Source organism: Oryctolagus cuniculus, chromosome 11, assembly GCF_964237555.1.
Source record: "Oryctolagus cuniculus chromosome 11, mOryCun1.1, whole genome shotgun sequence".
NCBI lineage: Eukaryota > Metazoa > Chordata > Mammalia > Lagomorpha > Leporidae > Oryctolagus > Oryctolagus cuniculus.
The window spans coordinates 108,894,063-108,917,622 of NC_091442.1; the positions used below are offsets into that span (position 1 = coordinate 108,894,063).

Consider the following 23,560-nt stretch of genomic DNA (forward strand, 5'->3'; position numbering starts at 1 on the left):
CCCAATTGGTGGTTTCTCAACCAACCAACTTTCTGCCCTTTCAACCAATATTTTGATATTTGCCTACAGTGCTCTCTAATCAATCAGTGCACTATTGGGAAATGGCTGTGCCAACCTGTGCCAAATGCTCCGCCCCCAGGAAGCCTTTTAAATGTGTGGCACCAGGAGGTGGTCATTTGGCACAGAAGTTAAAACATCGCTTGGGATGTTCTCATCCCGTATTGGAGTGATTAGTTTCGAGTCTGGACTCCTCCACTTCTGATCCAGCTTCCTGCTGATGTGCCTCTTGGGGGCAGCACATGGTGGCTCAAAGTACTTGGGTCCCTGCCCGCAATGTGAGAGAGCTGGACTGAGTGTCTGTTTTGGTCTTCAGCCTCTGTTGCAGACATTTGGAGGAATGAATCAGCAAATATGAGCTCTCTCCCTCTCTCCCTCTCTCCCTCTCATTTGTTCTCTATCTTTAGGGGGAAAAAAAAAGCCTGTCTGTAGTCTGTTTTTGTAGCTAGTCATGCTTGACAGATTTCATGCGTAAAAACAATGCTAAAAGCACTTTTTTCCTTTCTTTTTCTTTCTTTTTTTTTCCCCATGTGTGTACAATCTTTTTGCCTGCTAGTGCTTTCTTGTCTCCCAGCCTTGTGGCCCAGGCCTGGGTTCTGGCGCAGGCACAGAGATGGGAGAGTGGAATGTGCAGTGCCTTTCGGGATGGCCCCCCCACCCAGCTTAGACACCTGGTGAGGGCCACACAGAGGGGCACTCGTGTCTTCATGGTGGACGCCCACACAGCGCGTTAAACAGTCACCAGTCCTGGGGAGGAGGCTGGTCAGGGGCTGGGGGACATGCGCACAGTAGTTGCTAACTCTCTCTACCTTGCATCGCAAAGTCAGTCTTGAGGGTGGGATAAAGAGTTTAAGAGAGAGAAATATAAGGGCTGAGGGTCGAGCCTCCTCCAGTTTTTATTGCTGGTGAATCAGACATTTGCTTTTCCCTTCCTGTCTTAGGGAAATGGACTCAGAGGGCCCCAAGAGAAGGAAGTGACATCAGTTTTCCTGGCCCCGACTGATGGCCATGCCAGGCCCACCCTGGGAGCCCAGAGTTCACTGTTCCTCTCGGATCAGCCTTGGTTTTCAAAGGCAATCACCCCCAAAACAAAGGCCTCGCCTCAGACTCTGAGCTGAGCCAGTGGAGCTGAGAAGTGAGCAGAGCACCAAAGGTCAAAAAGGATCCTCTACTTGAAGAACAGGTGAGACTGTGGAGGGGTGGGCAGGCCTGGGAAGCAGAGGCTGGGGAGATGGAGTGAGGCAAGACACAGGATGACATCACAGACGCTCATCCGACCTCAGAGAATGGGTGAGAGGGGTGCCTGGGAGGCAGGTAGCACCCTGCAGCTGTAATTAGAGCCAAGCCAGGCCCTAGCGGTGGGGTCAGCCAAGCAGATGGGGCTGTTGTCCTGTGGGATGGCGGCCAGGAGGGCAAGGGCAGAGGCAGGAACAGGAGGACAGATCTTCCCTGGGCATTGAACTCCCAGCCCCAGGCTCCCCTTCCCCCAGCACACACACAGGGACACACAGTTAGGACCAGGCCAGGCTCTGGGGCCTGAGCCCAGGAGACCTTGTGGGAAGGGGCTGGGCAGGCCATGGGCTCCCACATGTCCTGCCAATCTGCACAGGAAGGCAGTCCAGGGTCTGTCAGCCCCAGACCCTGTGCAGCCCCGGTAGGTTCCCTGGCTTAGGAGGTGAGCACAAAGGCACAGGGTAAGCACCTGCTTTTCTATATGGAGGTAGTGTAGATGCCAAAAGGGCCCGGAGAATTGCGGAAATGAAGGAAGTAGGCCACACCTAGCAGAGGAAGGTCTGCATGCCACCATCAAGTTCACAGAGAAGGCACTTAGAGCTGAAGCTCTCTCATTGCAATGCCCTCTGCAGCAAGTGCCTGTTTCGGTTCTGGGCCCTGGAGCAAATCTCTCAGGACTCTCTATACCTAGAATTGAAGAGAACACCTCAGCTCCCTTAGCGGGAATGATGAGTCTCCCAGCTTGCTTGTATCTGGGATGCCGAAATGAGCCATCCACTGCCGGTTTTGAAAACTGTAGAAGTGCCACTGAAGCAGTTCAAATCAATCCCGATGTTTGGCCAAGCAGTGCTGAATTTGTTCCAAGTCAATTAAGCTAACATGCAAAACAACACTTTATTTTTCAACAGTGATTTTGACCCAGTGATTTGACCCTATCTATCTGCTTGAGTCTAACTGACTGAGGTCACTTGGGAGGTTCTTATTCATGTCTCTGCTGAGATGCCACTTATCCTAGGCAGCTCTCCCTGGTCCTCGGGTCTGGATTACACACTCCTCCTACTTCCACCTCGGGTTGATTTCTGCTTGTTCAAGCATAATTTTCAAAATGTTAAAAACATGGCTCATACAAAATAGAACATGCATAGGTCAAAAAATAATTTTTGTTCATTTCATCAATAAAAGAAGTAACCAGTAAGGAGCATTGAGGGGCAGGGGTTTATGTATGCCATCAAGAAAGGCATTTTTAAAATCTTAGAGTAAGTTTACTGGCTTGGACACACAATTGGTTAATGTCTTACAGAGTAGTAAGCACTAATCTCTGGAGTGCTCTTTGATAGGACAGAAATAATTGAACTTCTGTTGGCAATAGATATTTGCACAATCCATTTTCAATAAAGGAATAGTGACTTTTCCAAAGTTAAAATATTTGATCCAACAATAGTAAGTCCAACGAAGACACACAGTTCTAGAGATTCGGTAACCCTTGTGGGGGTCTGCTGCTACCCCATGCTGCAGAGCGCTGCACCAAAAAGATATCCACTAATCCCTTTTGCCTATTTATAAGCTTCTGGAAAATTGTTCCTAATAGAATATTATGTTATTATTGGTTGACAATAATACTTACCTTCCAGTGAGGGCAAATGATTAGACAAATGCATTATCTGATGTGCTTGGTACTGAGAGGGAGGTCTTACTATTGGCCTTATTTTTATATATGAAACAGAAGGTTGGCTGAATTATCCTTCCCCGAATCACTCAGCTTGCAATCGAGTGGGGATTAGAACCTGGATCTGCAGGACTCCACCTCTGCGATCTTAGCCTCTCCAGCGTTTATCGCATGATGGTGAATGAGCTCACTTACTTGCCTCTCTTCTCATTGCACTGTGGGTTCCCTAAGGACGATTGAGGTTTCTTGCTCATTGTTTTTCTCCAGGTGCTTATTGATGTACGTACCACTTAGTGTGCTCTCAGTGTTTCTTTAAATTAAAGTAATTATGTGAAAGCAGAGAATCTTATTCCAATTCTGATACATTTTGTATTAGTTCTATTATCTTCCTTGGGCGATTAAAAGGTTGCATATATTCCTTATTTTCACCTTTTTTTTCTTTCTTTTTAAAGATTTATTTATTTATTTATTTGAAAGGCAGGGCAACAGGGTTGGGGAGCAAACAGAGGGACAGAGAGAGACAGAAATATCTTCCATTCGCTGGTTCAATCCCCAAATGACCACAACATCCATAAGAAGTAGGCCAAGGCCAGAAGCCAGAAACTCCATCCTGGCCTCCATGTGGGTGGCAGGGGCCTAAGCACTTGTGCCATCTTCTCCTGCCTTCCCAGGTACATGAGCAGGATGCTGGATCAGAAGAGAGCAGCCAGGAGTTCAAACTGGCGCTCAGTATTGTATGCCAATGTTGAAAGGTGAGGCTTAACCTACTGCACCACAGCACTGGCTGTTCACCTATTTTTTCATCAGTAATAATGTTTAGTAAAATGGTGGGGGCAGTAACTAGTATGTTGTCTACCCATCTATAGATTTATTTATAAAAGAAACATTTGTTGAGTACCTTTTAAGTGCCAATCATTGTAAAAGGCAGTGTAGAAATGGCTCCTCTACTAAAATGCATCTTTATGAAAAGGAATTGGGTCTATCTCATTTAACTCATGTTATCTTTAGCACTTGGCAAAGAGCCTAGGACATACTAGGTACTTAATCAGTAGCTACCAATTTAGTGAAGGAATAATTGTTGAATGAGATTGGACTGCAAATTCATGATATTTTGATGAGACATTTCTTAAATGTCCCAATTAGCAAGCATCAATCTAAAAAATAGTTCTCCTAATAAAACATCAGTTACAACTTTTCAAAATGTAAATGAGCCTTTCTTATTGCTATCCTCTGAATGTTTACTCCCAAAATTCCTGTGTGGCAAACTAATCTCCAACATGATGTGGTTAGGAGTTGATTAAACCCTGAGGGTAGAACCCTCATGAATGGGGTTAGTACCCTTACAAAAGAGGCCCCAAGCAGCCTCCTCTGTCAACTCCTTATATGCATTATCTCTTTCAACTCCAACCAACTATGGGATATTTATTCTATTCAAGGTTCTTAGTGGCAAATAATGGATAGCCATTCTGAATTGGACCACAGTCTTAGTTGCTCATAGAATTGAGACCACCAGGTCGTGGTTGCTCATGGCATTAGTGATCTTTAGGCTGGGGAACAAAGTTGGGGAAGAGCTAAAGGAAGCCAGGCACAGCTAAGACCACGCCACAGGGATGGTGTGGCTGGTGCCATCAGCACTGGACGCCACCACTGCAGGCCTTTGGAATCATCCCTACCTTCCTGTGGGGGTCAGCATGGAGCAGAATGTGCTTCAGTCCCTTGCCCACATTATGGCTCTCAGAGTTGGCAAAAAGAGAATATTTTCCAGATTCTGCAATAAAGTGTTAATGAGATCACCCTCATCCCCACTTTGACCTCTGTAACAAAGGGTAATAATGCAACTATCGCTGGCGAAACAGATCACCCAATGGATGGTCTTCATGACATCATCATCTCTGTTTCACACCTGTGACGATAAGGTCATATGTACTTGTATGAGTGATGGAACTTGAACCCTCCCGGTCATATGAATCCAAAGCCCACTCCCTTCCCACGATACCACATTGCCTTTTTATATACAGGTAGTTTGTACTTCAATTGATTTGTTCTTTGAAAAAAACTGATATTCAGATCAATACTTGTACATTTATTAAGTTTTTCAAAATTTACAAGTGTAATCACAGCTGCCCTCCTTTAAATAAATAATTCAGCTTGAGCATTAAAATTCACTTGTATAATTATGTTGTACCCAGCCTTTCATGGGCTTGCTGATTATGTATTCGCAGATGTCTCTGTAGCACAAACAATGTCCTAACCTGGAATCCATCTCAGGACATTGGCCAGATGTGTCCAATGTGGCTCTTAACTCCAGATTTTCTCAGTCCAGATTTTGCCTTGCTTTTTTTCCACCTTACTCTGGCTATTTCTATAAATGAAACATAAAGAGTCTCATATTTTAGGATACTTGGCAGCATTCCATTCTCTTTGCTTCCTGGAAGGCACAGCCACCCCAGGACATGATCCAGGCACCCTTCTGGAACGATGGAATGTGATTATAAATACTTCGGGTACTTAGTTGGTACAGTGCTGGTATGCTTGTTGACATGTTGTTATGGAAATTAGATAATTACACCAATAGGTAATACTTGCATTTTGTATGTGACACTGCGTGTGTGTGAGTGTGAATTGTGAGTATGTGTGCATATTTGTGGAGAGAAGCCATGGAATGAGTTCTTCTGGTTTCTATTCTTGACATGCCAACTCACTGAGTCACTACTACTGAGTACCTCTTTGGTTGGTCATAAATCCTCAATGCCCTGGGATGAGTACAGCACCTTCCACCAGAATGCACATGAACTCAGGTAAAAGCTACTGTACATGCATCTGAATGTTCAGGGCTCTCAATGTTTCATCTTCAAAAGACAGTACCATTATTCAAGCTCCGTATCACACTGGGAAGGACACGTGTCCTGTTTATCATCAAAGAAATGAAGGCCTTAGGTCAAAGATTGCGACAAAAACATTTTTTAAGTGAAAGTCAAGTCTGTGTACCTTGGTAACTAAAAGAGGGGGATGTGGGGGATTTGATGAGAACTACTTAGAAAACAAGGATCGCAGGTGGGCATTTAGCACAGCAGTTAAGACCCCCCTTTGGATGCTTATATCCTTAGATTTGAGTTCCAGTTCTTTCTGATTTTGGCTCCCTGTTAATGTGCACCTTGGGAGGCAGCAAGTGATGACTCAAGGACTTGGGTCTCTGCCATTCATATTGGAGACTCAGATTGAGTTCCCGGCTCCTGACTTTGTCCTGGCCTACCCTTGGGTGTTGGGGGCATTTGGGCAGTGAACCAATAAATGTAAGACCTCTTTGTGTTTCTATCCCTTTCAAATAAAATATACAATTCAATGGCTTAAAAAATCAATATTTCCCCACCCAACATAAATACTTTTGGCACAGAGGGGTCTTTTGTAAGTCTATTTCTTTATGTACTTTACATGAAAAGCTCCATTAGATATCAGGACTTTCTTAAATATGAGTAAAAGATAGGAAAGTTATTTATTGTGTGATAGGAAAGTTATTTATTGTGTGGAGCCTACCTCCACTAAGATAAATTCTGCATGACCTACCAATGATAAGAGTAGTGTAATTGTAAGGGAGCATAAAATTAACACGAGTAACATAGGGACCAATAAATTCTCACAAAATAAATAAGCTATTTGAATGTATATAGAATAAATCAGTAATATTTCCCAACTTGCCCTTCTAAACAGGTTGGAGGGCATCCTTTTAGTCCATTTCAAGCATCCAGAGTGCACACATATTTTCTCTAATGTAAGCTGTCTCTATCATAAGCGGTTTCACCCCATAACCGTTGTTCTAGAACTCACATTTTTATGATGTATCTGAAGAGTCTCATTTCTTGATCTTCCCTATATGTCTTCTGGGTTTTGCATCTTATCTTAGAAGCTCTATCCATCCTATTGGGCATCATAGCTCATTTTAAAAGTGAAGGCCTGGAGCTGTGGCACAGTGGGTTAAGCTGCTGCTTGTAATGCCCATATCCCATATGGGTTCTGGTTCATGTTTCAGCTGCTCCACTTCTGATCCAGCTCTCTGCTAATGCTCCTGGGAAAGCAGCAGAAGATGGCTCAAGTCCCTGGGCCCCTGCACCCACTTGGCTCCTGGCTTTGGCCTGGCCCAGCTTCAGTCATTGGGGCTATTTGGGGAGTGAACCAGCAGAGGGAAGATCTCTTTCTCTCTGTCTCTTCTTCTCTGTCTCTGTGTGTATGTGTGTACCTCTGCCTTTCAAATAAATAAATCTTAAAAAAAAAAAAAAAGTGAGGGCCTATATGTGCATCCTGATTGCCTCCTGGTTGGGAGATGTGGTAAGAGGATGACTGTCTGGGGCAGGGGACCAAGCCATCAACTCTTTGGCCTCCCATTGGTGCTCCTTTGAGCTTTAATTCTCCCTGGCCACTCCCACATCCTGCCCACAGTTGTCCTCCCTACTGGTTCTCATTATTCTTTTTGCTTCCCATGAGACAACAGTGGTGTCCAGGTGAGTGGAAGGGGTTTATGGGGGAGTGGGGGAAAGTTTGCCTTTTAAATATGGGACAGGGTCAGGGTCTTGGGCAGTGTCTAAATATGGGATGCAGGCTACTGGGACAAGAAATAATCTCCAGGTTTATGCTAATTCAGTTCAGAGGCATCAACAGAAAAGCTAGTTTTGGTTCTTTGGAAAACTGATCAAGAATTAATTAATAGTCAAAAATGGTCAATGACCTAAATCTGCCTTATCTTAAAGACCAAAGGAAATAGGTAGTAGCTAATTTCTGAATACTCAGTGATTGATTTGCTAGTATGTGTATTAGCCAGATTCTTTATCTTCCTTCTGCTCTGTAGTGCATCCCCCTCTCACCTGCTAACTGATTTTTAGCTCTTTTTCTAGCACCTTAATCTTAAGGACAGGGGAGAAAAAAAAGAGGAGGGACCCCATTTAATCTTTCCTCCTTCCCCTCCCTCTCCTCCTCCTCTTTCTTCTAATGGAGTCACATCCTACATGAGGGTTTAGGCTCTACAGGGAGAACACTGAATCAAAATCATGTGCAGTCAAAATTACTCTTGAAAATTTCTTAAATAAGCCGTAACACCTGGGATATACCCAGTTGTCTTTGCTTGTTCTCCTTCAGTATTGAAACAGATATATGTTTCTTTAACTGAATATTGATGAAATAATTGAATTGCATTTGGGGGCAGGTTAAGGGCAAACAAATACAATTAAACATTTGACTTATTCTGTGTGGTGAAATTAGAATCATTTACACAATTTTTAGGGTCCAGTGCAAAAGTGAAAAATGCAGTGTCCCTTGTTTACAAAGTTATTAAGAATTTCAAGAGAGTACCAGAGGAACATTAAGCAAAGCATGATGGAGTTCTTCCAAGGGTGGGCTCTCATGTACTTGTACAGTCTGCATGTCTGTGAGGCCAGCCCTGGGTAAAAACCTTAGACTATAATGAGAAGCTTGGCAACTCATATCAGTGTAGGAGGAGAAGCTTCACAACTCCCCCAGACAGAAACAGCAAAAACATCGGCAGCATTGAAGTCATCTGCTGTGCCCCTGGCCAAGTACTGATAGCTGTATCTGTATTATGTTCAGTCAGCACAGGGGTTGGGCATTTGACCCAGCGGAGAAGAACACCTTCCTGCTAATGCAGACCCTGGGAGACAGCACTGATGGCTCAAGTCACTGGGTTCCTGCCACACATGTGGGAGACTTGGATTGAGGTCCCGGCTCCCACTTTAGCCTCAGCCCAGCTCTGCTTGCAGGCATCTGAAGAAGGAACCAGGAACCAGATGAGATTTCTCTCTCTCTGTCTCTGTCTCTCTCTCTCTCTCATCAAATAAAGAGGGGGTAAAAATCAGCATAAGGTGCAGCTCTACTACACAGGTTAAATAGTTGAGAGGTGGCAAATCCACATTCCAGTTACCTTTATGAATTTTCTGATTTTTTTCCCCAAGGATTCATTGTAATATAAAACTCAGACTTGAGATGTGTACAAGAAAAATGAGTATTTCCATTTCTTCACTGAGTAAAAACTTTGCTATTTCCCTTGCCTTTTGCCAAGGGCAATCAACTAAATTCAGGCTATCATGTCACTTATGGGGAAAACAAACCATATTGCCAGGAGTACTCTTAAGTAGTTCCCAAAAAGTATATTAGACTAATAAGGTGTAGTAAGACATCTTTTTCAAATAAAATGCCAATCACTTTACTTGCTAAAGAGGTTGCCTTTACAGACATTGTTCCCTCCCAGAAAGTCATAAACACAACCTGACCAGGGAGGATTTTATTCGATGACTGCTGAGCGCTCTGAATAAGACACAAGTGTTGTTTGTAAAGGAGCCGTCTTATTTCACAGCACTCTGCTTTTTTTTCAAAGCATACACAAGCCAGGCAGACAGCAGTTAGGGAATTCACCAAAGGGCACTGAGATCCAGAGTTATTTACCATCAAAGTAACAGAAGACCGTATTTGCAGAGTCGTCTTTTGGTCCTGGCTCGGGTCTCTGATGTTACCTCCCCCAAGGCTGTCACCCCCACCACATGCTGAAGCTTGACTCACTTGCTTTGACAAAAATTGTTTCCTTGTGGCTTTGGGAGCCACATACTTGAGCTTTCAAAGCTGTGATCACCCAGCTAGGCTGGACAACTACCCTGACTCATGTTCACCTGCTCCAGGTTACGCTGTAGCAGAAAACAATACTTAATATGTTCCTGCAAAGCAACGCTGTAACATGTCACTCTCAGAGTCACCAGACGTTTGCAGGGTATTTTTGGCTGACGTTTCTAGTATGAGGTTTTGAGGGCGATGATGCCAGTTGTGTGGTGGTTGCTATTCGGCAAGCATTGAGACGGAGGCTTCTGTCATCCCAATGGCTTGTGCTAAGAAACAGCAGAGAAATAAGGTTATCTTTTTAGGAAAGACACTGGGAGGCAACAACACTTTTGTCTTTAACCTCTGCACGTGTATGGAGCTACCCATTTTAGAAGAGAAAGAGTGGCCAAAGGCGATACAGACACAAATGTATCCAATCAGCTGCTAAAGTTGTTCCAGGTGGTTTGCCAAATAGTTGCAGTAACTAACACTTACTGAGTGCTGACCTTCTCAAATGCTCAGCACTTCGCATGCTTTACAAGAACCAATGCCACAGCTATCATGGTTATCGCCATTGACCGAGACCTCATGGGTGGTGAATGTATGGCAGAATGTATCTGAACTCAAGATGCGTCCACATTGTCACCACTGTGCCACTGGCTCTGTACCTGCTTTGTCTGTTGCCCGTGGGGAGTTATATATACATATATAATTTTTATATATGTATATATATACCGACTCGCACCTGCGCTGCGCCGCGGGCGGCTCATTTCCGTGCGCCCTGAAGCAAGCCCACGGAGCAGAGCAGAAGGCCCGGCCGCACAGGGCCCCTCTCGGGACCGCTTATTTACATTAACCCACTTGGAAACATGGAGACCGCGGCTGCCCGGAACCCTAGAGGAAGTTAAGACGCTTTATCTTCTGCACGCACACACGGTCTCCACAGAGCCCGGGTGGGCGTGGCCCCCAGGAGCTAATCGTCCCACTCCAGGTGCAAATCTGGACCCGTGTTTACGTGGCGGTGCTGACACGAACGTCGACGACACGGTTGCCCTCTAGCAACGCGGTCGGTTCGGTTGTCGCTGGTGTGGACTCGGGGTGACGGTGGGCATCCAGTTGGGATCGCCCTGTCTAGAAGAGGGGTGTGCGGCCTCGAGGAGCGCCCCATGAAGAAAGCAGATTGCATCGCCGTCCACGACCGGGGTGTGGGGTCGGGGGTCCGGGAGCCCAGCGGGTCCTGCCCTCGTGGCGCCCGGAAGTCCCAGTACCGGCCGCTCCGCCAGCCCCGCCCCCTGGGCCCCGGCTCCACCCAGCCAGGCGGGCCCCGCCCTGCCCTCCTTCCCCCCCCAACGCCCCGCCCACAGTGGGCCCGGAGGCCCCGCCCCCGATGCCGGGAGCCCTGGGCGGTGCGGCTGCCCCAGTTCCGTAAACAGTTTTATCTCCGCCCCTAGCAGTCTTGGACTGCACCACTCGCAGCGTGTGGGGGGGTAGTCCCTCTCTCACCAGAAAAACCCTGCAATACAAGCGTTCTCGACCTCTCTGACCAAACACGAGGGAAACGATGCCATGTGTCGGTCGATTCTTTGAGAACTCAGCCATCAGGCCGCAGGGTCACAGAGTTCCCTGCTCCGCCGCGCCGTCGTCTCCCCCCGCTCGCCTGCTTTGTGATGGCCGCTCTGTGGCTGCCTCTTTAGAGTGCCTCAGGGCCCTTTAAATACCGCGTGGAGGGAGGGGGGGGAGGAGGGCGGAGGGGCTGGAGGTTGTTGGGCTGATGAGTTTCTGAGGTGCTTGGTGAAGGGACACCAGCGACCCCTGAGCCGGGGTCAGTCGCCCTTCTCCTCCCGTCTCTGCGCCAGATCCGGTGTGTATCCGTCCCTGGGGAGGGGTCGCCGTCTCAGAGGGGACGGGCCCGGGCCGGCGGAGGGGACGCTTCTACCCCGGGCAGGCCCCGTCTCGGAACTCCGTCCTGAAACGGCCAGGGCCGATCGAGCCCGGCTGCGCCTCCCAACCCCGGACTCCTTGTCGGACCTCGAATCGCCGCCCCGCGCGAGAGTGGGGTGCCGGCCCCTGGTGGCCGCGGGCGTCGGGGCCCGGACGCGCAGGGGACCGCTTCGCCGCGGTTTGGCTTCTGGCTGGGCCGGTGCCAGCGACCGCTCCGCGAGCGGCTGCCCACCGCCTGGGTTCCAGCACTGGGACCTCCTCCCCCTCCCCCTCCCCCCACCCGCACCCTCGGCCGGGCCGGAGCGGGACTGGGCCGGGGTCGGGGCGGGCCGGGCTGCAGCTGGTGTTTGGGGTTTGTTGCTGTGGTTTCCCAGGCGCTGGGCTCTGCCTCCGCCGTCCCCTCCCCCTCCGGCGAGGGTTTGTTTTGACAGGAAACGTGGTGCAGCCGGGGCGGAGGGGCGGCCGGAGGGCGTGGGCTGGGGGTGCGGAGCAGACCTGGGCTGGAGCGCCCGATGGCTGGTGCTTCCCGAAACTGCCGCTCTGGCTGGCACCACTGGGGGGGGTTAGGGCTTTGATGGGGGGGGGGGGGGCGGCGCGTGGATTTTGTGTTTCCGTTGGTGTTAAGAAAAATTGTTCCTTTAGACCAGCGATTTCACAATGATAAACTCTCCTTTTAAATAAATGTATTTAAATGCAAAAGTCTAAGTCAGATGAAAATGTTGGTAGAGATGGAAAGGGGGAAGCGGTTGTGATGAGTGGTTTTCAGATGGCTCAAGTTTGCAGAGTCTGAGTGCTCCCTCGGATGGTTGTCCTGCGACCTGAGCGAGGAGGAAAAGCGCCCGACCGAGCCAGGAGCGGGTTCCTCGCACCCGCGGTTCAGACACCTTGCTTTTCCACCCGCCAACCCCTGATGGGGTTCTCAGCGGTTCCCACTTTTAGGAGGCTCCGGGCCGGCCTCCCTGCCTTTCCCTCTTTCTTCCCGGGATTTCCCACGTCACCTGGCAGCCAGGAGAGGTGGCCTGTCCTGCGGTGGCCTAGGGCTGAAGGTACCCAGTCATAGGTGGAAGTAGCTTCCGTGGCCTTCTGTAGGGGACAAGCGTCCCAGAGGGGAAACACAGGTACCAAGCCAGGCCGACAGAGTGGAAGGAGCACGCTTTCCCGGGTGAAAATGCCCAGAAGTCCTTCTCTGATTCTGGTAAAGCCGTGTGGAGGGTGGACTTCTGCTCTTTAGACAGTGACTGGCTTGTTGGTCTCCGTCTGGCTCTTTGTTGCTTCTGATTTGATGAAGGCCAGCATTGTCTAGCTGAATGGCACAGGCACCTAGCTCTCTGACTACGGTTGTTGCTTTGCGCGGTGGAATGACTTTTTTGCAATGCTGGGTGGACTGTTCTAAAGCAGTACTTTGCAGAAGGTGGAAATTTTCCACGTCATCTGCGGTTTTTCTTCAGAGTCCCGTCTTACTCCTCTGCAGTACACATACGTGAATGTTTTTCCTTGCACCTGACCTTGATAGTCTCAAAGAGTGGTGTCCACTAGATGTTTCTTGAAATTTCTGTTTATGACCTAACTTAAGCAGATGGATTCCATTTTTCAGGGCTCTGCTGGATAATCTGAATAATTCACTCCAAAATGTTTATGACTCATACCAGCTGTGTGCAATTAACCCTTGTGGTAATAATATTTGGTCTCCAACTAAGAATTTTTGCAGTGCACAGAGGCTTTAGAGTCACTTTAGTTGGTGGAGCGATACAGAGCTATTTTGGACTCTCAGATGTGTTCTTTACCGTATAGTACTGGAGCAGCCATCCCACTGCCGAAGTGCAGTGTCCACGTGGTGATGGGTAGGTTGCTTTGGCAGAGTAGGAGTGGGAGAAGTGAGCAGCACATCAGATTTTCCCCAGCTGTCTAGTGCTGGTAGGGTGGGCTTGAGGACTGCACTGCTTGGGTTTGAGTTGTGCCTCCTCACTGCTGTGAACGCTTGGGCAAATAATGCAACCTCTCTGAGCCCTAGGTTCAGCAGTACTTTAGATGACAAAGTTATAATGAGGATTCAAGGAGATAAAATACTTAGAGCACTTATCCGAAAACAGTCACTGAGGGCAGATGATTGAGGTCATAATAAGCACTCAGTGACTATTAGATCTAATTGTTACTATTTGCTATTAGTGAGTATTAGGAGGCTGGAAAGACACAATGTAAATGTTTCTTTAAGCTCCTGGAACTGAGTCTTTGTTAGCTTGGATTATTGGTAGGCACTTGGGATTGGAGAGGCAGACATAGCTTCTTGCCCCGAGCTGCTTAACATTTAGTGGGAAGATGGATATGCAGATAACGACTATAATATTTTAAAATGACTGCATAGTGGGAATACGAGCGATGTGAGGCAGAAGACACAAAAAACCCAGGTTGTCTTCTGAACAGGATTGTGGCATACTTGGTTCAAGCCAAGCTATTCTTTGAGCTCCCACTGAATCCCGGGCGTTTCTCTAAACCGTAAACAGCTACTTTAGATGTAGTGAGTACGGTATCAGGAAAGAAGCTGTGATGTTACATTTCAAATCTGAATGACAACAAGGGGCCACCTACTGGGTGATCCAGGAGACAGACGTTGCAGGGTGAGAGAATGTCAGCTGCACTTACTCCCAAGTAGGAAATTTGGCATGTCCGAGGAACCCGAGGAAGACTGTTGTGTCTGGAACCTGAAAGTGATGGGGAGAGTGGAACACGATGAGGTGGGCAGAGGCCAGGGGACAGAGGGATTGTAAATCACAGTCAGGAGATTTCTTAGGAAGAGGAAAACCACTTGGGGGTGAACTCCTTTTTAAAAGGATGATTTCTTGTGGACCTTTGAAGGCTTTCACCCATTTCCTGTTTTATTCTCTAAGCACTGCTCAAGAACAGTAGGACAAGTTTGTCTAGAAAAGCTTTTGTGATAATTATAATCCATCCTGTCACAGAGACAGGACCAGTCAAAATCTATAAACACTGCAGGACACTTCTCTTTTCTAAATTAGAATTTCCACTTTTCAGTTTAATACTTCTGTCTTTTGTGGTTTGTTTATTTTCATCTACTTGGAAGGCAGTGACAGAGACAGAGACAGAGAGAGACCTTCCATCCACTGGTTCACTTCCCAGATGCCTGCAACATTCAGGGCTGGGCCCAACCAAAGCCAGAAGCCCAAACTCCATCTGGGTCTCCCACCTGGGTGGCAGGGACCCAAGCACTTGAGCCATCGTCTGCTGCCTCCCAGTATGCTTTCGCAGGAAGCTAGATTGGAAGTGGAGGTGCTGAACTTCAATTGGCAAAGCACTCCAATGTAGGATATCGGTATCCCAAGTTGGCTAAAACCCAGTATGCTACAGCGCCTGTCCTGATACTTTGGAATTTTTTTTTTTAACTCCACCTCTCCCTTTTAAATATTTATTTTATTTGTTTGAGAGGCAGAGTGACAGAGGGAAAGACAGATAAAGGGATCTTCCATCTGTTGGATCACTGCTTACATGACTGCAGTGGCTGGGGCTGAGCCAAGCGAAAGGAATCTGGAACTCCATCAGGTCTCTGATGGGGGTGGCAGGGGCCTAAGCAATTGGGCCATTTTCTGCTTTACCAGGTCCATGAACAGGGATCTAGATCAGACAGAGTAGCCAGGACTGGAACTGGCACCCACACTCATATAGTATGCCAGAGTCGCAAATGGCAGCCTAACCCACTGTGTCACAGTGCTGACCTCCCAAAACTCTTTATTCAGTTGCAAGAATAGTATCAAGGACATCCCACACTCTACCTTTTCTTCAGATTCACCTGTTATCATTTAGCTTTTTATTTTATTTTTTAAAGATTTACTTATTGGAAAGGCAGAGTTACACAGAGAGACAGAGTCAGAGAGAGAGCTTCCATCTGCTGGTTCACTCCCTAAATGGCTGCAACAGCCAGAGCTGAGCCAGGAGCTTCTTCCAGGTCTCTCATGTGGATGCCAGGACCCCAAACACTTGGCCATCTTCTGCTGCTTTCTTATCTTATTTTTTTTAAGATTTATTTTATTTATTTGAAAGGCAGAGTTACAAAAAGAGGTAGAGACAGAGGTCTTCCATCCACTGGTTCACTCCCCAGATGGCTGCAACAGACAGGGCTGGGCTTGGCTGGAGCCAGAAGCCAGGAGCTTCTTCTGGGTCCCCCATGTGGTTGCAGGGGCCCGAAGACCTGGGCCGTCCTCTGCTGCCTTCCCAGGTGCGCCAACAGGGAGCTGGATCAGAAATGGAGCAGCTGGAAATGGGATGCTACCGCTGCAGGCCTTGGCTCAACCCGCTGCGCCACAGCGCTGGTCCCTTCTCTGCTCGTTCATTTGTGCCATTTGAGAGAAAGCTGCACAGATCATGATCCTTTATTCCTAATATAAACACATTTATCAACTTTAGTATATTTACATGGAAATATAGACGGTAGATTCAAGTATCATCACAATGTTGTCAGTTGTTCAATAATGTCCTTTGTGCCACATATTTTCTCCAGTGCAGAATCCAGTCTGGAATCTGTTGTACTCAGTTATTGTCTTAGTCTGTTTTGTGCTGCTCTAACAGAATGCCACAGACTGGGTAATTTATAATGAACAGAAACTTAATTTGGCTCATGGTTCTGCCAACTGGGCATTCTTAGATCAAGGGGCCAGCATCTGGTGAGGGCCTTCGTGCTGCACATAAAGTGATAGAAGGCCCAACATGAACAGGAGATCAAACTTGCTCCTTGGTGTCCTTCTAAAATTGGCATCAGTCCATCTGCCATTGCCTCTGAGAGGCAGCCCTCCTGACCTTAACACCTCCCATGGGCCCACCTTCCAACATTGTCACATTGAGGATTAAGTTTCTAAAACATGCTTTTCTGGGGGTATTTTACACCAGAGCACTTAGGCAGTCTCTTTTTATCTGGAACAGACATATCCTCAGCCTTCCTTTGTTTTATGTGGGATTGACTTGTTTTTGGAATTTACAACGTCTTTTTATTAAAATAAAATGATAGCTCGCACCTGCCAGGCACTTAATAGGAGCTGGAGTACTTGACAGAGACTTACTTCAGTTAAACTTCACAACAGTTCTGCAAGGTAGATACTGTCATTGTCCCTGCTTTACAAACGCGAAGTACACGCCCTGTCTCCAGTGGTCAGATATCGAGAATTGGGTGAGGAAGCCAGTCTGCCTAGCTCCAGAGTCTGTGTGCTTACTGCTTCAGTACATATGTGTTGTCATGGGTGTATCTTTGCAACCATGACCAGTGCAGCACCATCGCAGAGAGTCTGCTGCAGAAGAGAGTTTAAGAAATAAAGTTGGACACAAGCTGAGGAATCACAGGCAAATTAAAACGCATTTCTTTTTTTCTCCTTTATCTGTGGGGGGATACAGGACTAGCCCCTTGAGGCTCCTGTACCCATCCCCTTCTCTCTAAAATGTCAGTAATCATACTGTCATTCATTAAATCATAAGGATTTAGCCGGCACCACGGCTCAATAGGCTAATCCTCCACCTAGCAGCGCCGGCACACTGCGTTCCAGTCCCGGTCGGGGCACCGGATTCTGTCCTGGTTGCCCCTCTTCCAGGCCAGCTCTCTGCTGTGGCCGGGGAAGGCAGTAGAGGATGGCCCAAGTGCTTGGGCCCTGCACCCGCATGGGAGACCAGGAGAAGCATCTGGCTCCTGCCTTTGGATCAGCGCGGTGTGCCGGCTGCAGCGTGCCAGCCGTGGCGGCCATTGGAGGGTGAACCAACGGCAAAAGGAAGACCTTTTTCTCTGTCTCTCTCTCTCACTATCCACTCTGCCTGTCAAAAAAAACAAACAAATAAATAAATCATAAGGATTTAAGTACCTGCTGCATTCTAGTCATTGACCTCAGGAGGAATGATGTAATACTGTATTTATTATAAAATGGAACAGTACAATGAAAAATGTGACTATGAGAATACTTAATTTTCTCTAACTGTTGAGCCACTGTGGTATTAAAGGCTTTGCTTGGCATTATCATTGGACTTTACCTGTGGTCAGTGAATAAAACTTCCAGGAAAGATGAGCTGTGGTGTTTTTTAAAAAGTTGTTTGATTTGCTTGTTGAAGGTTAGGTAGATCTAAGTTTGTTGGTGTGAGAAACATTGCCTTTCTTAAAAAACATACAAACATTAGTCAGATTCCATTATTACTGACCTAAGAGGGAATCCAAAATAGTTTGCAAAGCAGTCTAATTACCACAGTAGCTTTATCCCCAGCTGACTTTTATGGGAAGCTAAGACCAGGAAAAGTAAGAGCAGGTGTGGGGGAACTTGCAGAAGACCCTTCACTCTGTGATGGGTCATCTTGCTTTTGGCTTTTGTGTTTCAGACAAGGCAAGAGTTCTGCCCTAGGTTAACAGCCAGCCTTGTTTATTTCTAGGGGAGCCTGCTTTTATTGTCCTGTTCTTTCTTCCCAAGTTTGTAATGCCCGAGATGATATTAGCAAGCAAATAATAACAACCGTCTATTTTGTGTTTACTCTGTGTCAAACACTATTCCAAGCACTCCACCTATATCACTAAATGAAATCTCATTCCAGCCCTGTGAGTTAGATATTGTTATGTATTGCCTATATGAGAAAGCAGATCTTTTTTTTTTAAAGATTTATTATTTGTTTACTTGAGAGAGTTAAAGACAAAGAGGGAGAGACAGAGAGAAAGGTCTTACAGGGCCGGTGCTGTGGTACAGTGGGTTACAGTCCTGGCCTGAAGTGCCGGCATCCCATATGGGTGCCGGTTCTAGTCCCAGCTGCTCCTCTTCCAATCCAGCTTTCTGCTATGGCCTAGGGAAGCAGTAGGAGATGGCTCAAGTCCTTGGGCCCCTGCACCCACGTGGGAGACCCAGAAGAAGCTCCTGGTTCTTGATCGGCACAGCTCCAGCCGTTACGGCCATTTGGGGAGTGAACCAATGAAAGGAAGACCTTTCTCTCTGTCTCTCCCTCTCACTGTCTGTAACTCTCTCAAATAAATAAATAAAATCTAAAAAAAAAAAAAAAAAAGAAAGGTTTTCCATCTGTTGGTTCACCCCCCAATTGGCTGCAGTGGTTGGAGCTGGGCTGGTCTGAAGCTAGGAGTTTCCTCCAGGTCTCCCACATGGGTGCAGGGGCTGGATCAGAGGTAGAGCTGCTGGGACTCGAACTAGTGCCCACATAGGATGTCAGTGCTGTGGATGGAGGCTTAACCTACTATGCCACAGTACTGGCCCAGACCATTTCTATATAGAATGCTGCAAGACGTTTTGGCTTCAAAGACCCTTTGGCTTCTGCTGGGACACACCAAGGCCCTGTTATAAAGTGGAGGCTTCTACCAACTCCTAGTTTCTGAACATTTTGAAGCTTTTACATTTTCTGTTACATCTTCTGGACCAAGAACTCTATCTCCAGTGAATTGTGATGGAGAGAGTAATTGCACACTGTTAAGCATGGCTGCCATGAACAGATTTAATTTCTTAAACTTGTCATGACACCTGATGAAACTGAAGTTGGATCATCTTAGCAATTCCTAACTGGAAGAAACCTTATCACTGGCCCAACCCTCAGTAAAATGAGGTGAAGAAGAGCAGATGTGAGGTGCATAAAGTCACACAGCCCCAAACCTTTAACTCCTGACTCCTTCACCTAGAGCTTTTTATTGTTTAAATCTTTGCCCTTTGCTGCCTTGTTAAACACAATTAAGAAATCCACCAAGTGTGCTATTAACAGTTATAGCTGTTAACCTAGTTCATAAACTCCTTGTGGATGAAAGCTTTTATTCATTTTTACTTGGAAAAAAAAGCCCAGGACTCTGCTCATCCGAGGTAGCTGTAATGGAGGAAGACAAGGACAGAGCAGTCTTAGCACAGTTATTACTTTGCAGGGAAATGATGGGGAAAAAATCATAATGTGGAAACAGCCTGAGAAATTTAAATGAGAGTATGACAAGGACCTGGGGTCCTAATAAGGTAGGTAGGCTTAGGCGGTAGATTCTCTGTTCCAGGGCTTGGATGTTGAAACTGCCAGGCCTGGAAACAGGTAGTGGTATCAGTTTGCAAATGTTCTGGTTGAAGCTGTACCAAATGGGATTCAGTGATTCTTATTTAGCTGACACTGAATGAATGCGTGTCAAATACTTGGCAGTAGCTTTAAGACACTGTCTCTGGCTTGTTAAGGAGGTTCGGAAGTAGTCACAGATGAAAATAACTAGAGACTAAGAGCTCTCATGGGGATGCAGGAGATGTGCTGCAGACACACAGGAGCGCCATGGATTCTGGCCAGAGGGTAAAGGGGCGACTTCCTGGGAAAAGGTGTCATTTTCCAAGAAATGCCAACACTAGGAAGTAAAATGCTGGCAGAAAGAGAGAAAGCATGCTGCAGGGGAGAGTGAGCATTCTACTTAGGGTTGGGATCTGGTGGCAGTAGAAGGGTTAGAAAGTCCCCTTTCCTCTGTCCCCTTGATGCAAGGGTTTGAGTCTGTTGTGTAGCCTGTCTACACAGGTTGGCTTTGGGGTTCTAGTGTAAAGTGAACATCTCTCCAAGGCTCCCTGGCAGTTCTGCTCCAGCCCTTGCCCTGCAGTCTGTAGAGGCAGGCTCTGCCTTAGCAGATTTTCTGTTTGCAAAAGCAGTGGGCTGGGCAGGGTTCATTTCTGTAAGCGGCAGGACTGGAGAGAGGTTAAGTGAGGCAAGGTACAAATGCCTTGCACCCTTGATCCTTAGTAAATCCCTCTCAGGTTCATTTTTGTTCCTGAGAAATTTTTTAAGAAATGTCTCTTTCTTGCATCAAAGGCTAGAACCCTCCACTCCCCTCAGTCCTGACCATGCCTCTCCTTTCTTGCGCTTTCTCAGCCATGTCTTGTTTTCCCCTCTCTCACCTGCCAGCTTCCAGCACACACAATTTTAGGTAACGGGACTTGAGGAGCGCGAGAGCAGGGTCCTTTCTGCCATGTTTGCTGTTCCTTTTCCAAGTGCCTTGTACCCAGTAAATGCTCAAGAAGTGCACTGACGTTACCAGAGAAGCCGTGTAGGCATCTCCAGGCCCGGTGTGTGTAGTGGGGGTTTTGTGTTCTGGTGGCTCTCCGAGTGCTTTATTTCTCATCGTTCAGGCTGGTTCAGGTGTAAAGGACTCCGTGAACTCTTCCTGTCATTATTGTCCATTTAGGATTTCAGGTGCCTTTCTCACCGGGGACAGGTTTCCCTTTCAGTGTCAACTGACACCACACTCGTATCAGGGCCAGCTCCCTCACGGGCCTGGCTGGTCCTCCTGGGCCCCGGCCCGGGCACCTTGTGGGCCCCTGATCTTCTTTCTGGGTCACGCTTAGGTCCAGCTGCCCTTCGCTGGGATGCAATCCGATGCCCCAGAAACAGCACTGGAGTAGAACCAAGGGACTTGTTTTATGGCGTAGTAAGTCCTCTTGTCCCTCTGAGTGTGTCCACCGCCTGTAAACTGGGACCCCAGGTGCCTGTGTGCTCCTGGGTTATGGTGCGTACTTGGTCAGTTGTCAAGTACAAAACGAGTAGGAGGTTTTACCTTCACATCAGGGCAGTTCATATGCCAGTGGAGAGGAGGAGGCTAGAGACTTGCCAGCCAGAGATTCTAGTCAGTCTTTCGTCTCTTCCAGGAGGCTCACAGCAAGAAGAGACTGATGTCAGAAATGTTTCATTGAAAACAAAGCAATAGGAACAGCAATCACAGCTACCACTAGCTCTGTGTTAAGCACTTCAGTCAAATTAATCCCTTTCAGTCTTTAAACAACTCTGTGAGGGCATTCTTTCAGGCTGGTTTCACTGATGAGCTAGGTGGTTAAGTGACCTCCCCAAGGTCACATTCAAAAAGACAGATGAACAGTTTGACCCCGGAGCCCCACCCTCTTACCTTCCCATTTTTAGCAACCCAGGAGGAGAGAGAATATGTGTGTTACACCTGTTGTTTTAAGGATCTGTCATTGGTTATAACTGCCCCATATTCAACATGAACATGTCATGAGTCAGCTCACACCTGTGGAACCCCGGAAGGAAGTCAACCTTGATGCCTAGTGACAACCTCACCAGGCAAGATCCTCATCCGGGCGCCTTTTCAGTCCTGCAACATTGGCGGAAGTACTGCAGAATACTGACCTGACCGGGGTCTGTTTGTCTGTGCAGGTGCTATCTCTTTTGTCCAGACTCAAGTGACACACAATGCCCTTCCATGGAGAGAAGCAGTGTGTGGGCGAGGACCAGCCAAGCGACTCGGACTCTTCAAGGTTTTCGGAAAGCATGGCTTCACTCAGCGACTATGAGTGCTCCCGGCAGAGTTTTACGAGCGACTCCTCCAGCAAATCCAGCTCTCCTGCTTGTGAGCCAGTGGAGGAACCCGGGCTCAGGCTGGGGGTGGGGCTGGGTGCTCTTAGATGCGTCCCTCGGATTTGATAACTCAGAGGGCTGAGAGCAAAACACAGGCTGCCCCTCCTTTCTACATGTGTCAGAACAGCACTGCAGAGGCACTGTGCGGGTTTTTTGGACACGCTTTCCGGAAATAAATAGCTGCTGAAGTCTACAACCTACTGATTTTCATTGGATTACTGATTTGCTTTCTTTTTTGCCATAAACCAGGCCCCCAGCCTTGTCTATCTGCTCTTGCAAATTGTGGAAAGCCCTTCTGTTTTGGATACCTCTCAAGGATAAATTCAGATTGATTGTCTGATTGGTTCTCATTTTCATTGAAGCAAACTTGCCTTTGTTGAAAAGTCAGGCAGGAAATGAAATAACCTAAAGAGTTTCCTGCTGATTTCAAAATCTGTGTGCAAATCACCCCCAGAAAGTTGCCCCAAGGAGAATTACCACACTAGAGATGGCAGAAGAAATTGAAAGAGTGGCCACAGCAAGGGGAGATCTGTTCCTTTTTGTGTTTGTGTGGAAACTAGAGTTGGGTAAAGCTGGTGTGTTTGCCCTTTAAAAACAAAAAGCAATGTTTTATTTATTTGAAAGGCAGAGAGGCAGAGATGTCTCATCTGCTGCTTTACTCCCCACATGTCCACAACAGGTAGGGATGGGCTGGACCAAAACTAGGAACTAGAAACTCAGTGCAGGCTCCCACATAGGTGGCAGGAACCAGATATTTGAGCCATCATTGATGCCTTAGCCAGAAGCTAGAATGGGGAGCAGAGCGGGCGCTCAAACCCAGGCACTCTGGTGCAGGTGCAGGTATCCTAACTGGCATCTTAGCTGCTATGCTAATTGTCTGCCTATCTTTTTTTTTTTTTTTTAATGTTAGTTTTTTCAATGACTTGTTTAGAAAGTATAACTGACAAAACAAATGCAGACAAAAGCAACTAATGTTTAATACCCAGTGTCCATTTTTTTAAAAGATTTATTTTTTATTTATTTGAAAGACGGTTACAGAGAGAGGTAGAGACAGAGATAGAGGTCTTCCATCTGATGGTTCATTCCGCAATTGGCTGCAACTGCCAGAACTGCGCTGATCAGGAGCCAGGAGCCAGGAGCTTCTTCCAGGTCTCCCATGCGGGTACAGGGGCCCAAGGACTTGGACCATCTTCTACTGCTATCCCAGGCCATAGCAGAGAGCTGGATTAGAAGAGGAGCAGCCGGGACTAGAACTGGCACCCAAATGGGATGCTGGAGCCTCAGGCCAGGGCTTTAACCAGCTGCGCCACAGTGCCGCCCCCCCACCCACTCAGTGTCTATTTTTAAAAGTTTGTTCATTTTTATTTATTTTAAATTTTTATGTTCTCACTTTTAAGAAATTGGGAAAATGCATAAAAGTGTAGAGGGAATAAAAATTCCCTGTAATATCACCCAAAGAGAACTGGTAGTGCTTAGCTGTATTGTTACCCTTTGCACAGATGTACGTGTGTACATACTTGGATGTGTCGACTCTTAACGGTATTCATGGTAATTTTATTTATTTTTAAAGATTTATTTATTTGAGAGACGGAGAGGGAGAGAGATCTCCCATCTGCTGGTTCACTGCCGAGGTGGCTGCAACAGCTGGTCTGGGCCAGACTGAAGCCAGGAGCCCAGAACTCCATCCAAGTCTCCCACATGGGCACTGGAGCTGTCATCTGGCCT

General features: G+C 47.1%; 1 protein-coding gene across 2 annotated transcripts in view; it reads left to right on the plus strand.

Moving 5' to 3' along the window:
- The first annotated feature begins 7,329 nt into the window (after window positions 1-7,329).
- The window catches only part of TCP11L2 (t-complex 11 like 2), a 49,979-nt gene continuing 33,748 nt past the window's right edge, over window positions 7,330-23,560 (plus strand). Inside the window, exons 1-2 of one of the 2 annotated variants that reach the window (XM_051846596.2) lie at window positions 7,330-7,452; window positions 21,635-21,827. In XM_051846596.2, coding sequence (XP_051702556.2) covers window positions 21,671-21,827 — 157 coding nt within the window. In that variant the 5' untranslated portion in view covers window positions 7,330-7,452; window positions 21,635-21,670. Of the gene's footprint in view, window positions 7,453-11,275; window positions 11,412-21,634; window positions 21,828-23,560 lie in introns of those variants that run through there. The other variant, XM_002711428.5, reaches the window with a different exon arrangement.